Here is a 22,072-nt window from a genome sequence, read left to right as displayed (position 1 = left end):
CGCAGTTCTTCACCAAAATACTCGTATGCATAATATTTAAAAAAATTAAATAAAAATTAATATTACCTATATTATACAGCCACATCTTTACTACCTACAAGTCAAGTATGTTGTGAAATGAAGAACACTATATTAAGTATAATATTATTTAATTTTTTTTTTTAATGCCCCGCGGCTTTATTATATTTAAACGACCCAAAGATCTGTATAAATATGTTTAACAATCGTCAATCACATATATTTTACATACTAGGTATAAAATATAAATTATATGTATATTACCCGTTGATGGAGTCACTTCCATGAAGTGACTCTTGCTTTAATCTAAATTCTTAAACTAATTACTAAGTCGTATGGTTTCAGACGCTTAAGACATCTGATGTCCTTGGAGTTATCTAATAATTGGATGGCCAATGGATTGACATGGTGATCTAGTCTTATCTCGTGTTTGCGAGCAAACCTTTGGATCTCGTATGCTATTGTAGGCATCATCATATCACGGTGAATTGAGTTGTTTCTTTCGAACCGGTAGCCAGTAGGCTGCAATGATATGAAGGGTGATGTTTTGACAGCATTGTATTACAGCAGGCACAACAACCCCACAGTTAAATGCCATAAATCCAGAATGGTTTTAAAATTGCTATATATAGTAGACGTTTGTTTTCGATGGTTAACTCGAAGTGGGGTCCGATTAATCAATAAAGTTTTCACATTTTTTCTTTAATCTGAATAGTTTTCTGACGGACGTGGTGTTTTCAGTTTAGACAAGAGTCAAGGTGCATTCAAAGATATTATGCTGAATCTTTTTGCGGGATTGGTGATTGATTCAGAACTATTTGTATGTTTTCGGTTTTGAGTAATGTTTAGTTAACGTGCACCGATTTATTGCAATTGATCTAAATTTTCCAACTTCTTGTTCACGCAAAGATACTTTCAATTGACTTCTGTAATTTATCAGTTGCAGTGAGCTGACTATAACGTGTCGACGGCAAAAATAGCTAACGTCTTGTTGTTATCGTTTGGTTTATCAGTCGTAGGTTAGTAGTACATGATAGGTCCTCAAACACTTCCTTGCAGTATTCCAGTTTAAAAGTCTTTCCATTCAGTTATTGATTTTTCGTGTATGACTCGAAATTGACAGTCGATCAAGTTCATGATTCAAGAAGTGTTCATCAGGTATGTTGTATGACGTAACAGCTGATCATGGAGTTTGATGAGGAATCCTTTGTGCCAGACTTTGTCAAAAGCCTGAGCTACGTCAAGGAATACTCCACAGCAGTAATTTTTTTCTTCAACAGCTTTCACATTAATAACTCGATGTGCTTGAACGATTATCGAACGTGTGTTACGAAATACAAACTGATATTCTGATACAAGATTTGTTCCCTCTACATTATAATCGGTTTTAGGCGTTTAAGCAGAAGTTTCTCTAAAAGTTTAGATAAACTTGGAAGGAGTAATATTGGTCGGTATGATGTGACATTTTCAGGCAGCTTTTCTGGTTCGACCAACATGATCACTTATGCCCGTTTCCATTGTTCTGGAATGTATTTCGTTAAATAGGGTTGTATATGCAGTGCGTAAGATGAATGATAGCCTTCTTTGGAAGTTCTTTCAGTATTTTTGGACTAATCTCATCATAAAGCCTGGTGATTTGTTTTGGGTTTAAGTTTTTGTCTATTTCTTAAACAATTTCTAACAGCAAGAAATGTTTGATTTTTTCACGTGTTGCATTAAGCAGTTGGCATTGTAAAATGTCGAGCTTAGAGTTGATAGTTTTTGGTATAAATATTAAATACATGTTCAATATGCTGAGCGTATATTTCAGCTTTTTCTTGTTATCTGCGTTCCCAGGTTCCGTCTTCCTTACGGAGAAATGCAGGCGCAGAACCAGGAAATTTTATCAGGGGGTGCTAAAAAAAAAAAAATAATAATCATACATTTTTATTGTACTATTTTATATTACAATTATTAGTGCTACATTTTTTTCAATCATTAGTATTCAATATTTATTAAATATAAACTTAAAAAAAACATTAATTTGTTTTTTCTTACATATATTGTAACTGTAATTTTCTCGTGTGTTTTTTACTGAATTCTTCAAAAACTTCTTCTGGAGTAATTTTAATATCCCTATGAATATTAAGGAGCATAATTCTCTAGGCCATCTAGAAGATAAGTTTAATGTATACACTATAACAGGCTCACAGGTATAGTTACATGCACTACAAATAATATCTTGCTTACGAAAATAGGTCACGCGACTCCTGGTCCCAGAAGACGTCATGTACCTGCAATCTGCATATTATATATTTAAAACAAATTTATATTTATTATATTTGTTAGTACAAAATATAAATAATGCACACTGTACAACAATTCTATAATAACATAATCAAATATCCACACATGCAGTTCATATTGTAATGCTAGGAAAGCGTGTGATATGTGAATGTTATACGTATGTACATTAACATAATACATACATAGATATATGTGTAATTATAGTCAACAGGTATTGTTGATACATCAAAATAATGTTTTAATAAGTATTATAGTATACTGCATTAAATTAGTGATTATTATGCCTACATTATATCATATGTAATTAATAAATATCACCAATTTCAATGGAAAACACAAATTAAAAATATCTTGCTTAATATAATGCACTGTATGTACCTATTATGATAAGGAAATTACTTTTCACGTGCCCACAGCTTAATCAACAATAAATCTCAATAATTACATAATATAATAAAAACAATATAAATATAATATACGTACCTATTTACTATAAAAAAGATATGAACAATTATAAATAATAACATTAAATAGAATTATGTAATATATACTATAGCAGGTATTTAAAAAATAGGGAATATCTAATAACAAAATAATAAATATGATGGTACCCAGTAAAATAATAAATACCTTCCGTATTTAATTTTATTGAGACTACTATTACGAGCATACTAAATACTAATGTAGAAATATAAATAAAAATTAAGTGCTAAAGATTAAACCACACAAATATAGATATAAATACTATATTATATAGGTCAAATAATAATTATTAATTGCACACATACTGTACCTACCTTCTTATATAGATGCAGATACAATTTAAATTTCAATTGATGAGATAAGTACCTACAATAAGTTATAATGTTTAATATCTATACTCTATAGGTACCATCTATTAAATCGTTAATAATATTATTAAATCTCAATCTAAAGTATTGTGATTATGTAACTTAACTAAACCTAGGTGTTTTTAATTTATTACTGTATGTAATATACAATATATAGGTATATGACCTCTAAGGCTTTGAATAATATCTACGTAATATGTATGTATACGTGCGATAAATTTTTTGTACAACACAATATGAATGTTTCTCATTACAGACGTTTACAGTGTACTATAATATCCTATGTAGATTCTCATTTGTAATTGATTGTAGGGTGAAGTTATTCTTAAATAAATATAATTTATCACACATTCAAGGTTAGGTGCCGACAGCTGCTGAACTGGAAGAATAATACGAAGCACCAAAGTTAATCTATGAACCTATATAAATACGCGTCTTGTGTGGCATAACAATTATTTTGGTCGTTGAGACAATCATATTGAAGTCAATCCTCTAAAGAAAAAAGAAAAATACAAAACAACAAAAATAACCAAAATAACAATTAAAAATAGCAAAATAAATTATTGATCGTCAAGTACTTACAACAATATAATTTAATATTAAAAAAATAACAAACAAATACAAATGTAGGTACTTAATGCATTTTAACAATAAATTGAAAACTTCAGTATTTGAGATATTTACCTACTATATCCTATATATATATATATGACATTATGTTATTATATACCTATTTTATGTTAGTGAATAAACTAGAATATAAGTTAAATAATTGTTAAGACAATGTTAAGAACGTTCGCAGTTATAAGTGAACGGTAGTTGACAAACAATATATTTAATTCTAAAAGTTTAAATCATTTTTTGATTATAATTGTGAGTCGTTATAATATAATTATTTAGATTTTAATAACATTATGGTAATATATTCAGATTATTATTACTTATTATTTCATTAATTATGCCAATTAATGATGCCATATTAATAATAATATATTCAAAATATCATTAAAACAAGTCCTATTTAATTTAATAATAATACATTGTGAATATTATTTTACTATTTCGTTTTTGATGTATTTTTATTAATGATGTCATTATATTGTTTTTTACAAAATAATTATTTGATATTATATTGATATTTATGGTGGAACAATGTTTGTATAATGAAGATATGATACTAATAAAAAATTAACTCAACAATCAAATCATAAGTTGTTAAAAAAAATCATTTGTTTTTAACTATCATCTAGCTGGGTCACAAAGAAATTTTTGAGCAACTTTAAATTTTTGTAAAGTTAGGACTTAGGTTTATTAGTAAAATCTTTGGAAGTTATTTGTTTTCCCCCAAATAAAAATTGAAAAATGTACCTTATAATTTTCCGCCAAAGTGAAAAAGGTATGATTTTCTTTCTACTAAATTTAGATGCATACATAGAGTGGTATGTACCAATCTACTTAAAAAAAATTCCATACGGATACCTAATGTTTTTAGTTGTTTAGCCTATGGTACCTACTTTGTTATTCCAGTTGAAATATTTGAATTAACTGATTTAAATTCTAGTTTATCTTTATAGTTTTTGGATATTTAATTTAGAACTGTTTATAGTTTATTTATAAATATATATATATACATTAGTTTGAAAACTTGAAATAAAATTGTTTAAATTCATTAATATTAGAATTTGATTTGTATAACTCTTCGTTTTGAAGTGTGCGGAACTATTTTAAGAAATACAATTTTGAGGAAATCATAATAATTTAAAAATGTATTTTATAATACAAAATACCTGGTAAGTAAGTATCGTAAAATTAACAGAAAAATTCAGTTTCCTACGACAAAATAGGCATTATGTGTTTATTTTTGAGTTACCTAAAACGATAATGCACCTAGCCTTTTATGATTACAAAGCGGTATGGGCCTACGTAGAGAGCCTACAGATAAGAGGATTCCGGGCGAATCCAAAAGCCAATTACAGAATATGTTTGTACTTCTTTTATTTCTGGTGTACGATACTTCAATACTTGATTAGACTGATAACTGGTATTGTGAACTACGGTTCAATTACCTGTGGAAAGAGATATATCATTTCGATAATACCATATAGTAAAATTACCCTCTGGATAATACACACAATTTGCTATTTAAGCAACGAAGGTAAATTTGATATGATGCACTTTTATTATTTGCACATTTATATTTAATCACAGTGCAATGTTATATACTTATATTGTTATTCAGTAGTCAGATAGGGATATAAAAGGATAAAAGTGAAAAAAATTGCTTGGTTGGAAGATAATTGCATTTTGAAAATATTTAAGTTCCCAAGAAATGTTTTTTTAATGTTTTTAAAAATGTCTATAATATATGCAATTTTTATTTTTTAAATGTCTTAGTGTCCAACTTTTCACTAAAAAATAATATTAAAAAAATGATAATTTATCATTTTTTGTAACATTTTGTGCTCAATGAAATAATACTTGAAAAACGCTTAAAATACATAGGATTAATATTAAAATTTGGTGTTTTAATACCATTTTTATGACATTTGAATCACATTTGATGTATTATTAAAATTGTTTTTTATTCATAGAGTACATTCGTAAAATTACAGTACATTTTGCTTTAAATATAACACTTGTATAAATAATTAATTTGATTATTTAAATATTATAGCGCTTCAAATAGGACCAATAATGGCTACATTATGTCCTAAGTGCAATGCAAAAATGGAAAGATGAAACCCATCATGGACTTAGCTGACGGTAGAGTTGTTTTACACCAGTTCGAGGATCCTAATTAAAAGTTTAATTGATAATTCTCACCCTCTAATCTCTATCAAAACATTTCTTTGATAATTGTAGACGGTATAATACTCTGTTTCAAATGACATCGTTTGGAACAAACGAAGTAGCTGAAGGGAACTTCATGCCAACCTTTAAATTCGGGGTCAAGTGCATCATTCAATAGGTAGTTTATTACCCAAAATTGGAAATAATGCTAAATTTTTACAAATTTATTTTATGTCAGAGTCGGATCAAATATCTACTCGAACAAATATGATTCCAAATTTAAAAAGAGGTCTCATTGACTTATTGCAAACAGTTTTGCATGAAAACCTTATTTTAATTTCAACAGGAGATAAAACAAAAAACGTCATATGCTCAGAAGTTTTATGAAATTCTTTATCAAACATAAATTATTCACATACTCGTATATTTGTCTTTGATCCCGCTAGAAGCATTTAAATACGTTTTCATTAACAGTTTTTTATATTAACTTGGCGATATTATTAAAAGATAGAATTTGAATAAAAAATTCTGTATAGGTATCATCGTTCGAAGGCAAATTAAACAACCAATCTCGGTTGAAGCCGTGACGGGTCGGCTAGTAATGTTATATTATATATTATTTATGGATACTATGGATTTTTATTTGATTTTTGAAGTTATTCATATTTACAACATAAAATGGTAGATAATATCAGTAATTTATTGAACATTTTATTTTAATATAAAAATGGCACTTCGGAAATTACTTCTAATAGTATTACTACCTATTAATAATTTACAAATTAGTAGTTCTAATAACTAAATAACACGTGTGATGTGAGTCTAGTAACTATATTAAATGTAAATAGGTACCTAATATTTTATACACTTTGATTTCCTACTGCCAGTAGCTACAGAACTACTGCGTTGAGCGCAGTGCAACTAAAAATCTATAATGGTCGTAATTGTTCAAAAGTCTTCAAGATCTATAAATAATACTATAATAGAATGTAAATCTATCCAAACTGCGATATTAGAATAAAATCGATAAGTACCTACCCGAAAAAATCGAAACGTTGATTTCACACCAAAAATCTGTAACCAGAAATAATTAAACCTGTTTTATTCTATCTACCTGCTCGCACACCAACGTAGAGAATCGTTGGATAAACGTGCAATGGTAGATTTTAATATAAGTAGTAGGTACCTACATGCAGCCTAAACAGTAAACTCCCAGTTGTATATATATGTATATGTATTATGTAATTTATATGTCAATGGTATACAGTATATACACTGATAAATGGATCCCACCTTTATTATTTTTTACATTTAAGAAATCGAAATTATAAAACTATATAGGTATATACCTATGGGCTGTATGTATACATTATAAATGTTATTTTTTTAGTAGGTATTATTACATATACAGTATACAGCTGTATAGTTATATTTCGGTCAAAAACATTCACAGTTTAGGCAGTTAAGCCTACCTCGTTTAAGGTTTAAACTTTCTAATTATTAGCTCATTTTTCTATTTTGCCCATGTTTTGAACCCTTGTTATGAAACATTATAAATAGTTCGATTCAATTACCAATATAACATATTTGCGTTGGATTCATAATGTATAATAGTCAATAGGTGTTATATATTTATTCAAAACTAAGTATAAACATGGTAAAACATAGAATAATGGGTACCGTGAAAAAACAACCAAATACCTACATATGATATTTTTCAAAGTTGCATAGGTATTATTTTTAATATTCAAAAAATTATTATCATGGAATCTGATGAATTTTACCAGTGGTTATAAATAGTTGATATTTTTAAACATAATATTCGATAAATGACAATGAATAATGATAATATACAGACAACTGCAGTACTGCCATATAATAGCTACAGGCATAATGGATAAGAAAGATCCTACCTATCTAAATTTACCTTTAATGTTATGAATATTATGATATGGAAGTGGTAATAATATATACAATTTGTCATGTTCTGTTGTATGCGGTATGTGGGTACTTTGGCTAATGAGTATGCCGTTTTGGTTGTTAGTAATTTCTGTTTGAATTTATCAACTATAAAGTACCTAAATGTGAATATTTTTGAGAGTCAGAAGATCAAAGAAATACTATTTTTTGGAGAACATATTTTGGGCATATGTATAATATTGTATAGTTGTATACACTAATAAGTGTATTCACAATTATACGGTGAAAATACTGGGGAAAAAAAAGTCACAAATGTCCATGCATTTTAAATAAATATTACAAAAAAGGAATTAGGTGCATAAAAAATGTTCTAAATCGAACATAATTTTAAAAAGATTAAAAATCTTATTTGAATGGATAAATACAAATTAAATTGAAACTGATATCTTTTAAAAAAAGCCCTTAAATTTAAGAAAACGGTTGTTGTTATTATTTTGTATATGTATATTATTATTTATTACAAATACTAAGGATTATTTATTGAATATATTACTGACAGCTTAATGCAAATTTATTATTATGATTTATGACTAAACACATTACACAATTTTTTTTTAAACTACCAATAAATTGACATTGACATCGTACGATTTATTATTATGGGGTTATATTTTCTAAGTTCTAAATTTCTGGGGTTAGTTATTAGGGGGAATCACAATATTGAAAAATTATGGGTTTTAACTAAAAACCCGATTCTCGTGCAATTGAAACTTTCTATTGGGTGTTCCAAAAGCTTTAGAAACTAATTAAATCATAATCAAGTAAATGAGATTAGCTAAACAAAGTATTATTTTGCACACAATTGCGCGTTTAGGTTTTCGCATTAAAATGCATATTTTCAATTTTATTTCATCCAAATGAACGCGATTTCGTATTATTAGTTAAGGGGCGTGCCTAGAATCGTTTATAGGGAGGGGGAGTTATTAAGTTCAATATTTTTACTAACACGTATTTCAAATATATTTATTTCAATAGGTATAGTACTTTTTTTTCTAAATTCATTAACATTTAGTGTGTTTTGGGAGGGGGGGAGAACACCTAAATCACACATTATTAGGCACGCGCCTGAGTATAGGTATTACAGGTATTATTTGAATTTTGTGTCAATGTCGTTGAACTTGCTGGAATAGTTGTGACCCGTGAAACTTAATCTCGTAATATACGAGTATAATATGATGTAGTAAAGATAATGAATACCAGATCACAGAATATCGATAGACGGATGGCTATAGTTAAATAGTTAATAGTTATTAGTTATTATTGTATATAGTATATATAGGTATATTATATACCTATAGTCTACTAACATGACCAATGAGTAATGACCATCGTGACTGTAAGAATAACGCTTAGGTAGACATTGTTCACTCGACTACACAAAAATTAGAAATGTTCATGATCCTATGACAGTGCGTATGATAAATGTTTGTAAATTAGATTATATTTAATATTCTTTAAAATACATTTGATATACTCACACAGGTTATTATATTATACTATATAGGGTAATTGACCAAGCATGCTATCAATGATTATCTATCCATTTTTTTTTTTTAAATTAAGAATCCATCATATTTTTCTATACACTATTTGGTGAATAATTTTTTTGAACATTTCGATGTATGTACGAGTATGTACCCTCAAAATTAGAATGAGTGGTTTCTTAGTTCTTAAAATGTCTAAACTAAGTATAATTAGTATAATATAATAGTTTTAAGAATAGTTTAACAAAAATATAAAGTACATATAGGGCTAGATGTAATATTGGATATTTGGATTTAATATTTAGTATACTTGGACCACTTTTACGAATTATTAATGTTGGTATAGAATAATGTTAATCACTAAAATTGTCAAATAACTATATCCATCGATCGCCACATCTTCCAAATCCATTAATCATTATCATGAATCTAATATCTTAACACACAAAGTCAAACACTTAAATAGTTAAATTATTTAAAAACTAATACTACTCGTTCGAATTTTAATTCTGATACTTCAATATTTTCAGAACAATTATCCACTATAAATAATTATTTAATCTGCAGCTGGAAAGAGTGGCATTCGTTTGGAAATCAGAAGTTTATACCTCCACAGAACTCTCTACACTTCTATTAAGTATCACAAAACAAATTTGAGAATATGGTCTTAAAGTATTTTTGGAAATCCAAAAATCAGATTTTAAAAAAATGCATGATTAAAGATAAAAAAGCCAAGCATGCTTGGTTAACTACCCTGTATACAAAAATATTTTAATATGAAATAAATAGTAATTAACGAATAATTGTACGTATACTTACACACAGAAAAATGTTATTCTTTAATTTCTATGAGATATTTTGGAAATGTATTTGAACGTTATGTAGGTGTTTGCTGCACAAAAATCAGCTCTTCAGTTAAATAACTTATATGTATTATGTTAATTTATAAAATTCCATATTACATAATATTATTTTCTAAGTATATTTATAACTAAAATACAAATTACAAGTAGGTATTGAAGTACAATAATTAAAGCAATTTATATTTTTATATTCCCGCGTTAATTGGTGTGACCAACATAGATTTGTGTAGGTTCAGCCCGCATTTCTTGTTATCACATTTGTGTTTTTTTGCGTCGCTCTAAAATGGCGGTTAAAACACTATCTGATAATGATGTAATAGGTTTTGACTCTTATGTTTTGAGTTTGGGATTTAAACGTTGGTTTATTTCTTTGTTCGACGTAATGTTGATGGACTAAAAAGCAATTTTATAATATTAGTTTTATTATGCTGTCAACAGTTACTCCGTTTATGGTCTTTGGCGTTTTGAGTTTGTTTTTGATTGTTACGTCTACGTAAGAGTAAGTAACCCGTTTATACAATTATTCTGATATGCCATACTTTATTTGTTCAATTAATTTGGTTTAATGCTTATTGTTACTGTTGTAAAAGAGTAATTTACTGAAAATCAACCATATTTTTAAACTATTAAGTTTTTGTGTCAAGTCTACAAGTAGGTTAAATAACTTAGTTATAAAATAACGGTATTTATAACCAGCGGCGGCCTGGGCACACATTACTTGGTCAGCTAAATAAAAAAAGGTCTCCTCCGTTCAGGTACAATTATTAGAAAAACTTAAGGCCTTGATCATATTTTTTTCAATATATTTTTCGAGGGGGCCGACTCGAAGATCGCTAATTCGCTGACCTGGCCTGGCCACAGCTGCTCATGACTATGACGAGTGACAACTGTAGCAGATATGGCATTAAGACCTGAAGTTGTACCACTGATTACGTGAAATTGTATTTTCATATAGTCTGCGGCAGTACTTATTGAGGATGCAAATATAATATTTTAAACGAGTAGCTATCTAAATGAACTTTAAATTTAAAACACAGGAGGCCGTGGAAATTAATAGGATTGTGTTAATTGTCTGTAGTCATCTTTTCTTCTTAATCAACACTTATAGGTAGTGCTTAAAAGATTAGCAAAATTTTCACTGAATGTTTATATCAGTGTTTTCTATACACCGTACAATTTTCAAAATATTTTGACTCTTAAACTATTTATAGACATATAACATTTTCGAGAATTATTTGTTTTTTTTTTAAATTCATGTCGATAAAAAATTTTTCGCTCCGTCAAAAAGCTTGAAAATGTAATATAAAGTTCCTTGTAAGTTGTTATTAATAGAAATTAAAAACAAGTTGCGTGTAATTCCACAATAATTTTTTATGGGCGTTTGAATTGAGAATTTTGAAAAAAATCGTAAAAATCAAGAAAATGTTGCCAATTCTTTTGAGTTAGAAATTCATAAAAAATTTTCTTTTTATAACTAAGTTTTTAAAATTTAATACAAGATTCCTTTTAAGTTTGTCTACATTTATCATAAATTCTACCGGATAGTTAAATTAAATTTGTATGAGTGCTTGAAGTTGACGTTTTTACAACATTGGATATTCACTCCATTTCTCATATAGCGATTTACTTAATTTGTTGTAATTCAATAAGTCAATTTACACCATATATTTATAATATCAATTTATATACTTGATACAATTTTCAAATTTGTTGCATTAAATAGCTTGAAAATTATACAGTTCTATATTTACTACCTATATAAATTGAAAAATATTAAAAATACATACACAATTTATTATTTTAAGCATTTAAATGCTCTCATTTATGCATTCAAACTTAGACAAAATTCATATCATTCAAAGTTTACTAATAATTTTATAGTAACTTATATGGCTAAAGGTTAAACATTTGAAACAAAGTTCCACCCAAGTAGGTTATTTTGCAACAATAAAATTTTAAAATATGTAGACAGTTTTTTTTTAGTTTTTTTATGTTCAAATGTGGACGAAATTACATATTAAATAACCAAAACAATGATTTATTTAATTTTTTTGTAAATTAAAAATATTATTTATGGGTACTTGAAACTTTTTAAAAGTATGTATATTATTATATTTTATATATATAATGACTTTTCAATTGTATTTTTTTTGGCAAAAATGAATTTAATTTACGATAGTACTAATGCTTACTAGAAAAATAAATTACTTTAATCACAATAATATCATCAAATATTCTAAATTACTTAATATTATTATAGACTTTCCATCTTCGCCCTTACGAGCGTCCAGATATAGCTTTTCTATACCATAAAATGAGTTTTAAGATTAACCCTTGGTGGGGAGGGGGGTTCAGGGTTTTAATTTTGGCAAATGAATTATTAGATTTTAATCTAGTTACGCCCCTATTATAAATTAATATTTATTTTGAGAATATATTTTTTGTCACCTAGATTCTTAAAAAACTTTTGAAATAATTTTTTTTTTTAAGAAAATTGTTCATGTTGTGCTTTAGTAAGATAGATAGAACACACGTAGGTAAAAGTTCTCTTAAAACTCAAAAATTTGGTTACAATTCTTTAATAATAGTCAAGATTATAAACATTTTAATTATTTTCTTTGTGGTTAGTAAATATTATTATTTTTTATTTCATGTTCACATCTTACCATCTATAAGGTTTCACAGCTATGTATACTGATTAATTTTTCTAATGTCTAATAAAAAGGTACAACTTTTTAGAAATTCGATTAACAAATATTTTTATTGGAGTGCACTGTAAATAGTGTAAACGCTGTAAGACCTGGATGTCACAAATCGAGAAAAAGTTTTAAAAAAAAGAACAAATTTTAGTTTATGGCCAATTAAATATGTAATTTTGTTTTTAGAGCTTTGAATGTATTTTTAAATATTACTTGATTAAATTAAGTTATTCGACTATAAGTTTGTCAGGATTTAATAATAATAAATAGTGAGGTAATTATTAAAATTTTCCAATTTTTTTTCCAGATATACAATGCACATTAAATCTTTAGTCATTGACGGCTTTAAGTCGTATGGGAAACGCGTGGAGTTGAATGATTTTGATCCAGAATTCAATGCTATAACTGGCTTAAATGGTACAGGAAAGTCAAATATTTTAGATGCAATATGTTTTACTTTGGGCATATCAGCTATGAACACTATACGTGCTTCAACCATGCAAGATGTTATTTATAAAAGTGGACAGGCTGGCGTTCACACAGCTACTGTCACTATCACTTTTGATAATAAAGATAAATCAAGATCTGCTCCACATTATACACACAATGATGAAATTGTCATTTCACGAGAAGTGGGAATGGGTTCTAAAAACACTTACAGGATTAATGGTCTTACTGTGCCGGCTAAAAAAATTATGGATTTCTTTAATTCTCTACAAATGAATGTAAACAATCCTCATTTCATTATTATGCAAGGTCGAATTACAAAAGTGTTAAACATGAAACCTATAGAAATATTGTCTATGATTGAAGAGGCTGCTGGCACTAATATGTACGAGTCTAAGAAAAGAAGTCTTGAAATGACAGTGGGGAAGAAAGATAACAAATTAAAAGAAATGCGAGATGTTGCCGATGAAGAGATTCTTCCAACTATGGAGACTATTGAGAAAGAAAAACAGATGTTGGAGGAGTTAAATATGGTGCATGGTCAGCTAAGAGTACTAAAGGAGAAGCTTGATAATTGGAATTATGTGCAACTAAAGAAAATGGTAAATCATTATTCTAAGGAACTTGAGAAAGTACATTTAGCAAAAGAGATAAAAGAAAAATTGAAGGAAGATACAAAACAGCAGCTGAAACTTGTCGAGGTACAATTAAAAGAAGACGAGGAATTACTCAAAATAAACAGTGGACATAATTTGAATGTATTAAAAGCTAAACTTGAAGAAACAGAAAAAGAAAGGGACAATGTACAGCTTCAAGTAAATGGATGTAAAACAAATATAAATATTGAAGTAAAAAAAATTAAAGATTTGGAAAAACAAATAAATAATAGCAAGAAAGGTTATGAAGCAAAGAAAAAAGAGATGGAGGACTTTAATGAAATAAATGCAGGCGTGGAAGAAGAGAATAAAAAAAATACAAATGATTTAGATGAGATTGATAAAAAAATAAGGTCATTAAATTCAGGAAATATATTTGGTGATGAAGATAATGGTTCGGTGCAGGAAAATATTAATAAATATAATTTAGAACTACAAAACCAGCAGACAGAAAACCAGCAATGTGCAATTAAAATTGATGGATTAAAAAAGAAGTTAAATGAACACTTATCTGGTATGAAAGAAGCAAAGAAAACATATGACTCACAAATGATTCAATTAACAGCTAAAGAAAAAGAATATGAAAAAGTAAAAGATGAGTATTTAAAAGCTAGTGAAACATTAAATCAACATCATAATTTGAAATTAAGTCGTGATAATTTACTTAGAGAAATACGCAACTTAAGTTCCAAAACTGAATCGTTTGAATCAAATAACCCCGGCTTATTCTTTAGATACAACGATCCAAGGCCTAATTTTGATCGTCGTAAAGTACATGGGCTTATTTGCCGTTTATTTACGCCTATTGATTTTAGATTTGAGCTTGCATTAACAACTTTGGCTGGAGGTAAATTGTACTTTATTGTTGTTGAAGATGATACTGTTGGTAAAGATATTTTGGAAACCAATAAATTTTCAAATCGTATGAATTTTATACCTTTAAGTAAAATCAAATCTGATAGTTTGCCTCCCAATGTTATACGTGCAGCTCAGCAAATTGGTGGAGCTGATCAAGTATTTCCTGCCATGTCACTTATAAAATATGACAAAAAACATTTAAAAGCTATACAATGGGTATTTGGACAAGCATTTATATGTACTACCAAAGAAATTGCTGAAAAAGTTTGTTTTGACAACAGAGTTAATCGACATTGTTTTACATTAGAAGGTGATCATTTCAATCCCTCTGGGAGTCTTACTGGTGGAGCCAACACTCAAAGGCTTATTTTACAATCAATAGCAAAACAAGATGAAATTTCATTAGAGCTTCAAGCCAAAAAATCTGAGTATGAAAAGGTGGATAATAGTTGCAAAGCTATGTATAATTTGCCAGAAAAAGTTGCGCAACTTAAAGATCGACAAATTGCAGTTCAGGAAGAGTTGGACAGAATTCGATCAGATGTACATTTAGGACAACCTCATCAACAAGTTACTGAATTTAATAAAATTAATCAGCAAATAGCAGAACTGGAGTCTAAGTTGGTTGAAGGTAAAGCCAATGAAAAAAACTTACAAAAAAAAATTAAAGACTTAGAAAACAAAATGAAAAATGCTGAGAATATTCTAAAAAAACAGTTAAGTGACGCAGAAAAAACTAGAAAAAATATTTTGGAAAAAATAAAAAAAAATAAAACAGAATATGATGGAAAAAAAAATAACTACAACAAATTGGAACTTGAAATTAAAGACTTAACTGGTCAGATGCAAGAAGAAGAAAATCAATTGGTTGAGTTGAATGTTGAAAAGAAGGAACTTGAAGAGAAGCTACTCACATTGATGTCTAAACTAGATGAAGCTGACAATAAATGTAAGGTAGCATCTAAAGAATATGAAAGCCAGAAAGAAATTGCAATGCAACATTCTGATAAGATTCAGGAAAGCAAATGTTACGCCAAGAAATTGAATGAAGCAATTTCATCTGTTAAAGTTGATTTGGCAGAGCTTTCTTCTGAAATTACTAAACTGAATAATTCATCATCAAATGCACAAGAACAATTTAACATTATTGATAAGAGATTGCCTGACGAACAAAAACAAATGGCACTTAAAATGGATTTCATAAATTTTAAATCTGGTAAGATAATGCATAATATACCATAGCAGTATTTATTATAATTTATAATATTAAATAATATAATTTGGACCTTTTGCACTAAACATTTTCATAATAATTATACTTTAAAATTCTCATACATTTTTATGTATTGTTTTTGAGAATTTTGTTTTCATTTTTATAATACCTATGTTACAAACTACATGTTTATTAAAAAAAATTTAAAATAAAAATACTTACATAGCAGGATTACTTGCTAAGAAAATTGAAAATAGATATTTAAGAGTTAAAAAAAATTCTCTCAAAATCTTCTCAAATTTTTTTAGAAAATGTTATGAGTTCAAACTTTTAAAATGTACGAAGAAACAATTAATTCACTGCTAAAATCAATAAATATAACCAGATGGTAATTTAGAGTGGTCAGTGTACAGTTAATTAATAAAAATATTTTATATTAATAAAAAATACCAATTTTAATGATCTATTAAATACCTCAGAAATGCTTAAAATTAAACAAAAAATATAATATTTGTCAAAATAAATTGATTTATAAATCCCATATGAAGGGGGTCTTTTTCACCTACCCTCAACAGCTTGTCTCGCTCTATCTTCCTCCTTTCCTCCATCTTGTAGTATATTCTAAAGGTCTCCTTTGCGTCTCGTAAGATGGCTGCCTTGTGTTCTAGGCCGGCGGGAAGACCCTGGAAAGCCGGTGTCCGCAGACGATGTCTGGCAGATATGAGACACCGATCTAAACAAAGATCCGTGGCTGTGATCGTGTTAACTATCAATTATTATTAATTTTTTTGAATTTATTTATATCATGGATTAGGAAATTATGGATTTAAATGTTTCTTAATTCACTTTTGTCTGTATTATTGAATTTTTTCGTTAAATAATATTTTCCATCCTGCTAAGCGTAAATTTGCTATGCTACATACTTGTAAGACTAAGATAACAAATGTATGTGCAGCGTCCTCTTGAGGTTTTATCAAATTGTATGTAAAGCAAAATTTAGTTATCAAGTTATTTATTTTAATAGAAATATCAAAGTAAATTTTCCTACATTTAATTATTAGTTAAAAAAAAATTAGAATACACTATACTTAAAAAAGTAGCAGTATAGGTGTTTGGTGTTTGGTATATATTCTGTAAATTGTTCAATGAACAAAATGACTTGTATTGATCAATAATTTATTAATATTTTTTGGGTAGTTTGGTTTATTATATATTATTTGTTCACAGAGGAATGCAATCGATCAGTGAATGAACTGCAAGCTAGGTATGATCAATTAGCAAAAGTTGTGGATCCGGGTAAATTGAATAACTTTCATAAACATATTCAAGAGTATAAGCGTCTCCAAAAGAAACTAGAAACAATTGTAAAAGATAAAATCAAAATTAATGAAATAATTGAAGAACTAGAAGTGAAAAAACGTCTTCATTTACAACACGCTTCAAATCGTGTGAATATAGAGTTCGGAAAAATATTCAGTAGCGTATTACCTGGTGCCCAAGCACGCTTAAAACAAACAAACGTAGATGACATTACAGCCGGCTTAGAGATCTGTGTTGCATTCAATGGACTATGGAAGGAAAGTTTAGAAGAACTAAGTGGTGGGCAACGTTCTTTGGTTGCATTGTCTTTAGTCTTAGCCATGTTACTGTTCAACCCAGTTCCTCTTTATATTTTGGATGAAGTAGATGCTGCCTTAGATCTTTCCCACACCCAGAACATAGGGAAAATGTTGAAGGCACATTTTAAACAATCTCAATTCATTGTAGTATCGCTCAAGGACGGAATGTTTAGCAATGCTAATGTATTGTTTAGAACAAAATTTGTGGACGGATCTTCTGCAGTTACTAGAACTACTTGTAATCAAACATAAAGTTAATATTAAATTGGTTTTTTTTTATACATGATATTATAACAATTATTTAATTAATAGTTGTATTCAATTTACATTATATAAATTTAGTTTGACTTGCTCCTATTGTGTTTGCAGTGTTCTAAAATTATATTCTTTAATCTAAAGTTTATTTTTTGTATACATTTTTAATATTTCTATCATTACTTTTAATGTCGAAGTGTATCTATTTTTAATATTTAATTTATAGTTAAATTTATTATTCATGTTTTGATATTTAAAAGGTCAACCATAACGTGTTAGAAGTTTGCTAATTTTTTCATATACTATTGAGTACTAATTCTTAAGACAAGTAATTGATTTAGTTTATTTATACTTAACACACTTTACAATATAAAATACAAAGTTTTCATTATTATATTCTAGACCTTAGAATTTTGTGTTTTAATTGAAAACAAAAGAAGAATACAAGTGTTTTACATGAATGTTTTTACTACATTTTTAATTCACCGTGGTTATTTTTATAAAAAATTATTGTTACATGATGACAGTGGCTGGAGGGAGGAGATGCTTGAAACTGTAGCACTAACTGTTCTGCATATTAGAATTTTTAGATTTTGAGCGGATCAAAGAATGTATTGATTTTACAATTATGTGCGTATTTTTTTTTGTTTTTGTCATTACCTTTTGGGACAATAAAAATGTTTTGATTTCCTTCAACTGCATCTTTTCTGAAAGAAAAGTGAAATCTACTTTTTCGGGCGGAAACTCAAAAGTAAAAAATTCACAATAGTTTTACAAAGCACATTTTATTTTTTGGTATAACTTTAATGTTAGGATTAATAGAAATGTTAAATTAATGTTTATAGTTTATATAAACACTTTCTATGCACCATAACATTTTCGAAATAATGCGACTTTTTTGAGCAATTTAAAGGCATAACAAATTGTCTAGTCTTAACATTTTTTTCTTAACTATTGTCTATAAAAATGTTTTTCTCAACCAGAAGAGAATGTAATACTACGTTCCTCATAAGTTGTTAGAGGAAATAAAAGAAGAGAAAAAGTTGAGCGTAAAACCACAATAATTTTGTATGAGCGTCTGAAGTTAAAATGTTGGCTAAGTTCATCATAATAAAATTATTTCGTGTTAGAAATTCATAAAAAATTGTTTGTATTGTTAAACTTATTAATTGTAGACTACTACCACAGAATATGAATTGGTTAAAATTGTTTTTACCACGAAATTTTACATAATAAGATGTGGGTTATTACCTATAAGGACTAAGAAGCATTATTATTAAAATAGCATCCACCTTAAAATCCACCCCTGATTTACTATAAACTTACGTTGTTTTTTAATTTACAAATTACTCAGTACTACAAGTTTAGGTTATTAATTTAGAATATAAATTAGACGTTTTTTTCATGGTGTAAATGATAAATGATATTTTGTACGAAGCTAAATTTGACATGGAATTCCAATTATTTTCTCTAAGTAAACGTTGATTATGGTAATGGTACTATATTTAGTTAAGTACCCACCTAATAGGTACCTAAATCTAGCACGGCGGTTCCTAAACTGTGCACCTTGGTGACCCTAGCGGTAAACGGACGTTTCGTCCCGGTCAAAAAACCACTAACCAGTCCACGGACTTTGTTTCGTCAACGGTAATTATTAGCCATAGGACGTTTGGTCCTCGGAATATTTTGATTATAGGATATTCGGTTTTCAGATATTTTAATTCATTATTATTTATTAATTACTTCAAAACTCATTATTTTAGTGATAATAAATTTAATACATTCATTTTTATTTTTTAATGAACAATTCTGTAATGTTTAATACGTACTATGTAGGCTTTAGGTAAGTAGACACCTAATAAAAGATTTTACTTGCTCTATACAGCCAAACAGGCTTGTGAGCTGAAATTCTAAATTGATATTAATACATTAAATGAAGGGGTTTTCAAATAGGTGTAAAATATTTAGTAGGTAGGTATATCAAAAGTTATTAAGATAAACTTATTCGTAAAAATGTTTTTATCTTTACTATTTCCATAATTTTACTCACCCACTGTACATAATACATATGTTACATTTTGTTCGTGTTGTAGTGCGTACGCGTATATACCTAGTACAAAGTATATGAAGTGTTTAATTACAAAAATAAATAAATTTACAAAATTGTTTACACTGGACTAAAAAAAGTAAATTAGGAATCCGCCGGGTTTGTGTTCACAAAGACTGGAAGGAACACATTGGAGTATGACTGGTAATGGTAAAGAAATTCGTTTTTATTTTATGACAATAAAAATAGGGAAAACCTTATTATAATTTTCTTTTCACAAACGTGCATTGGCGTATTAAAGCATACCAAAATTATTTATATGCAGTGTCGCAGTGAACATTTTCTACTTGCCCTTTTTTTGTCAATTTTATATATTATATTACACTCAAGTGTAGACAAAATTATTATTCTTGTGATGTACCTATGCTTTGCATAAGCGTATAAATAAAGGAACTTATATTGAATTACTGACTGCTTTAAAGTTTAGTGAGGTTTAATGTAATATTGTAATTTGTAATATAACGCCGACTGATCATTATTTACTAGGTATTTAGATTTAAATTAATTCGACAACAGCAGCGCCATCTGCAGTGCGTCTAATAATTTTGAACTCAAACGCGTACGTGAAAAACTGGCCATAACAAGCTGCTCCATTTCTTAGCCAGACATCGCTGCCATGTACGATTTACAATGATGTTAGGTTAGGGAAGCACAGCTCCATCGGTATGTAATGGATTTTGTTTTTGAAAATCATTTCCGGGGACTTTCCCAAAAATAATACATTTTGTATTAAAATCAGGACCTTAGTTGATAAGTATTTAAAGTTTGGTTGAGCAGAGTGGATCATGTAGTGGACGATTCATGTTGGTCCACTCCCGTTTACCAAGGTGTTCCAAATCGTTAAATAATAATAGGTACAGCCCTGGGGACATAATAATATGACATCGGCCCACTGTAGAATAATTCTACAGTGGGTCGATGTCATACTGTTCTACTAGATTACTAGAATTGCACAGTAGCACAGTGACCTAGTCCTCCCCCGAATTGGTAAGCAGTATATGTTACGGAAAGAAAGGTACCGGTAAGAAATATTCCTTGTCACGGAACAACAGATTAAGGATGCGTTATCACCGATTTTATACGACTTAGCACTGAACTATGCAAATACAGGAGTGGAGGGTCAGAAGACAGAAATGAGAAATAACGAGGAAATTAAGGAACCTTATCTAAAATCCAGTAAAGTATATGAAATAAGAAAGATGAAGCCATGGCTAAATAGTTATTTAGCCATGGATGAAGCTCTCTTAGGCTGGACATGCGAGGTGAAAGGATATTTGCGTATGCACAATACACAATATGGTAAAATTTGGTAAAATGTGGAATTTACTCCAGAAGGTAAAATGCCAATAGGGCAACCAAGGTTAAAGTGAGAAGACCAAGTTGTAACCGACATGGAGGGAGATAAGCATGGGCGGATAGGCCTACCGGTAAACCAGGCATTTCCCGGTGGGCCCCCCTTCGTATTTCGGTAATGGGGCCCTTTAATAAAATGCAATTACCAACGATAGAAATAATTTGAAATTTTTTTTTCATGCGTGGGGCCCCCTTGTAAAATTTCTCGGTAGGCCAAAATTGGCCTATCCGCCCATGGAGATAAGTTGTATACAGATTGGTGATTCTTAGCTATGGATAGGGAAATACAGAGTGGTATCTATTATATGTTTGTTAGTATGGTCTAGACCAACATCTGGCGGATCACGACGGTCCGAATACGGACCTCGAACACTATTTTTACGGACCTTTATTTGGAGTAGTTTTTGAATTTTTTTAATATAAATAAAAAAACTATAAGTGCTTAATATAAAAAAAAATTCTTTAAGTAATTGATAAAAATACAAATTTAAAAAATAATGTATATTTTATTAATGCGTGTAAAAGTCATTAAAACTGATTGGGACCCCGGACAGTTTGGTAAGTTTCAAAACGAACTTCCATAAAAATTAGTA

The 22,072-nt window shown here is 28.6% G+C and overlaps 1 protein-coding gene and 1 long non-coding RNA gene across 2 annotated transcripts; one reads left to right on the top strand and one right to left on the bottom strand.

The window, feature by feature from the left end:
* Positions 1-216: 216 nt before the first annotated feature.
* On the bottom strand, positions 217-2,335 carry LOC111043139. Its single transcript, XR_002605537.1, has 3 exons — positions 2,248-2,335; positions 2,056-2,168; positions 217-1,913 (listed from the first exon to the last, which is right to left on the bottom strand). It is a non-coding gene; the product is annotated as an uncharacterized LOC111043139 (long non-coding RNA).
* An 8,238-nt stretch (positions 2,336-10,573) lies between these two features.
* On the top strand, positions 10,574-18,480 carry LOC111043103 (structural maintenance of chromosomes protein 2). The gene is made up of 3 exons (XM_022327930.1): positions 10,574-10,771; positions 13,279-16,148; positions 17,373-18,480. The coding sequence occupies exons 2-3, from the start codon at positions 13,286-13,288 to the stop codon at positions 18,014-18,016; spliced, it is 3,507 nt and encodes a 1,168-aa protein (XP_022183622.1). The 5' UTR covers positions 10,574-10,771; positions 13,279-13,285; the 3' UTR covers positions 18,017-18,480.
* Positions 18,481-22,072: the final 3,592 nt, after the last annotated feature.

The sequence above is a fragment of the Myzus persicae genome, unplaced genomic scaffold, assembly GCF_001856785.1.
Source record: "Myzus persicae strain clone G006 unplaced genomic scaffold, MPER_G0061.0, whole genome shotgun sequence".
Taxonomy (NCBI): Eukaryota; Metazoa; Arthropoda; class Insecta; order Hemiptera; family Aphididae; genus Myzus; species Myzus persicae.
This window is presented reverse-complemented; position numbering and strand designations above follow the sequence as displayed.

Bases quoted from the DNA above. Each gene is read 5' to 3' on its own strand.
- LOC111043103 (XM_022327930.1), top strand. From the start codon at position 13,286: ATGCACATTAAATCTTTAGTCATTGACGGCTTTAAGTCGTATGGGAAA. The intron at 16,149-17,372 runs GTAAGATAATGC...ATTTGTTCACAG, and splicing joins TTTCATAAATTTTAAATCTG to AGGAATGCAATCGATCAGTG.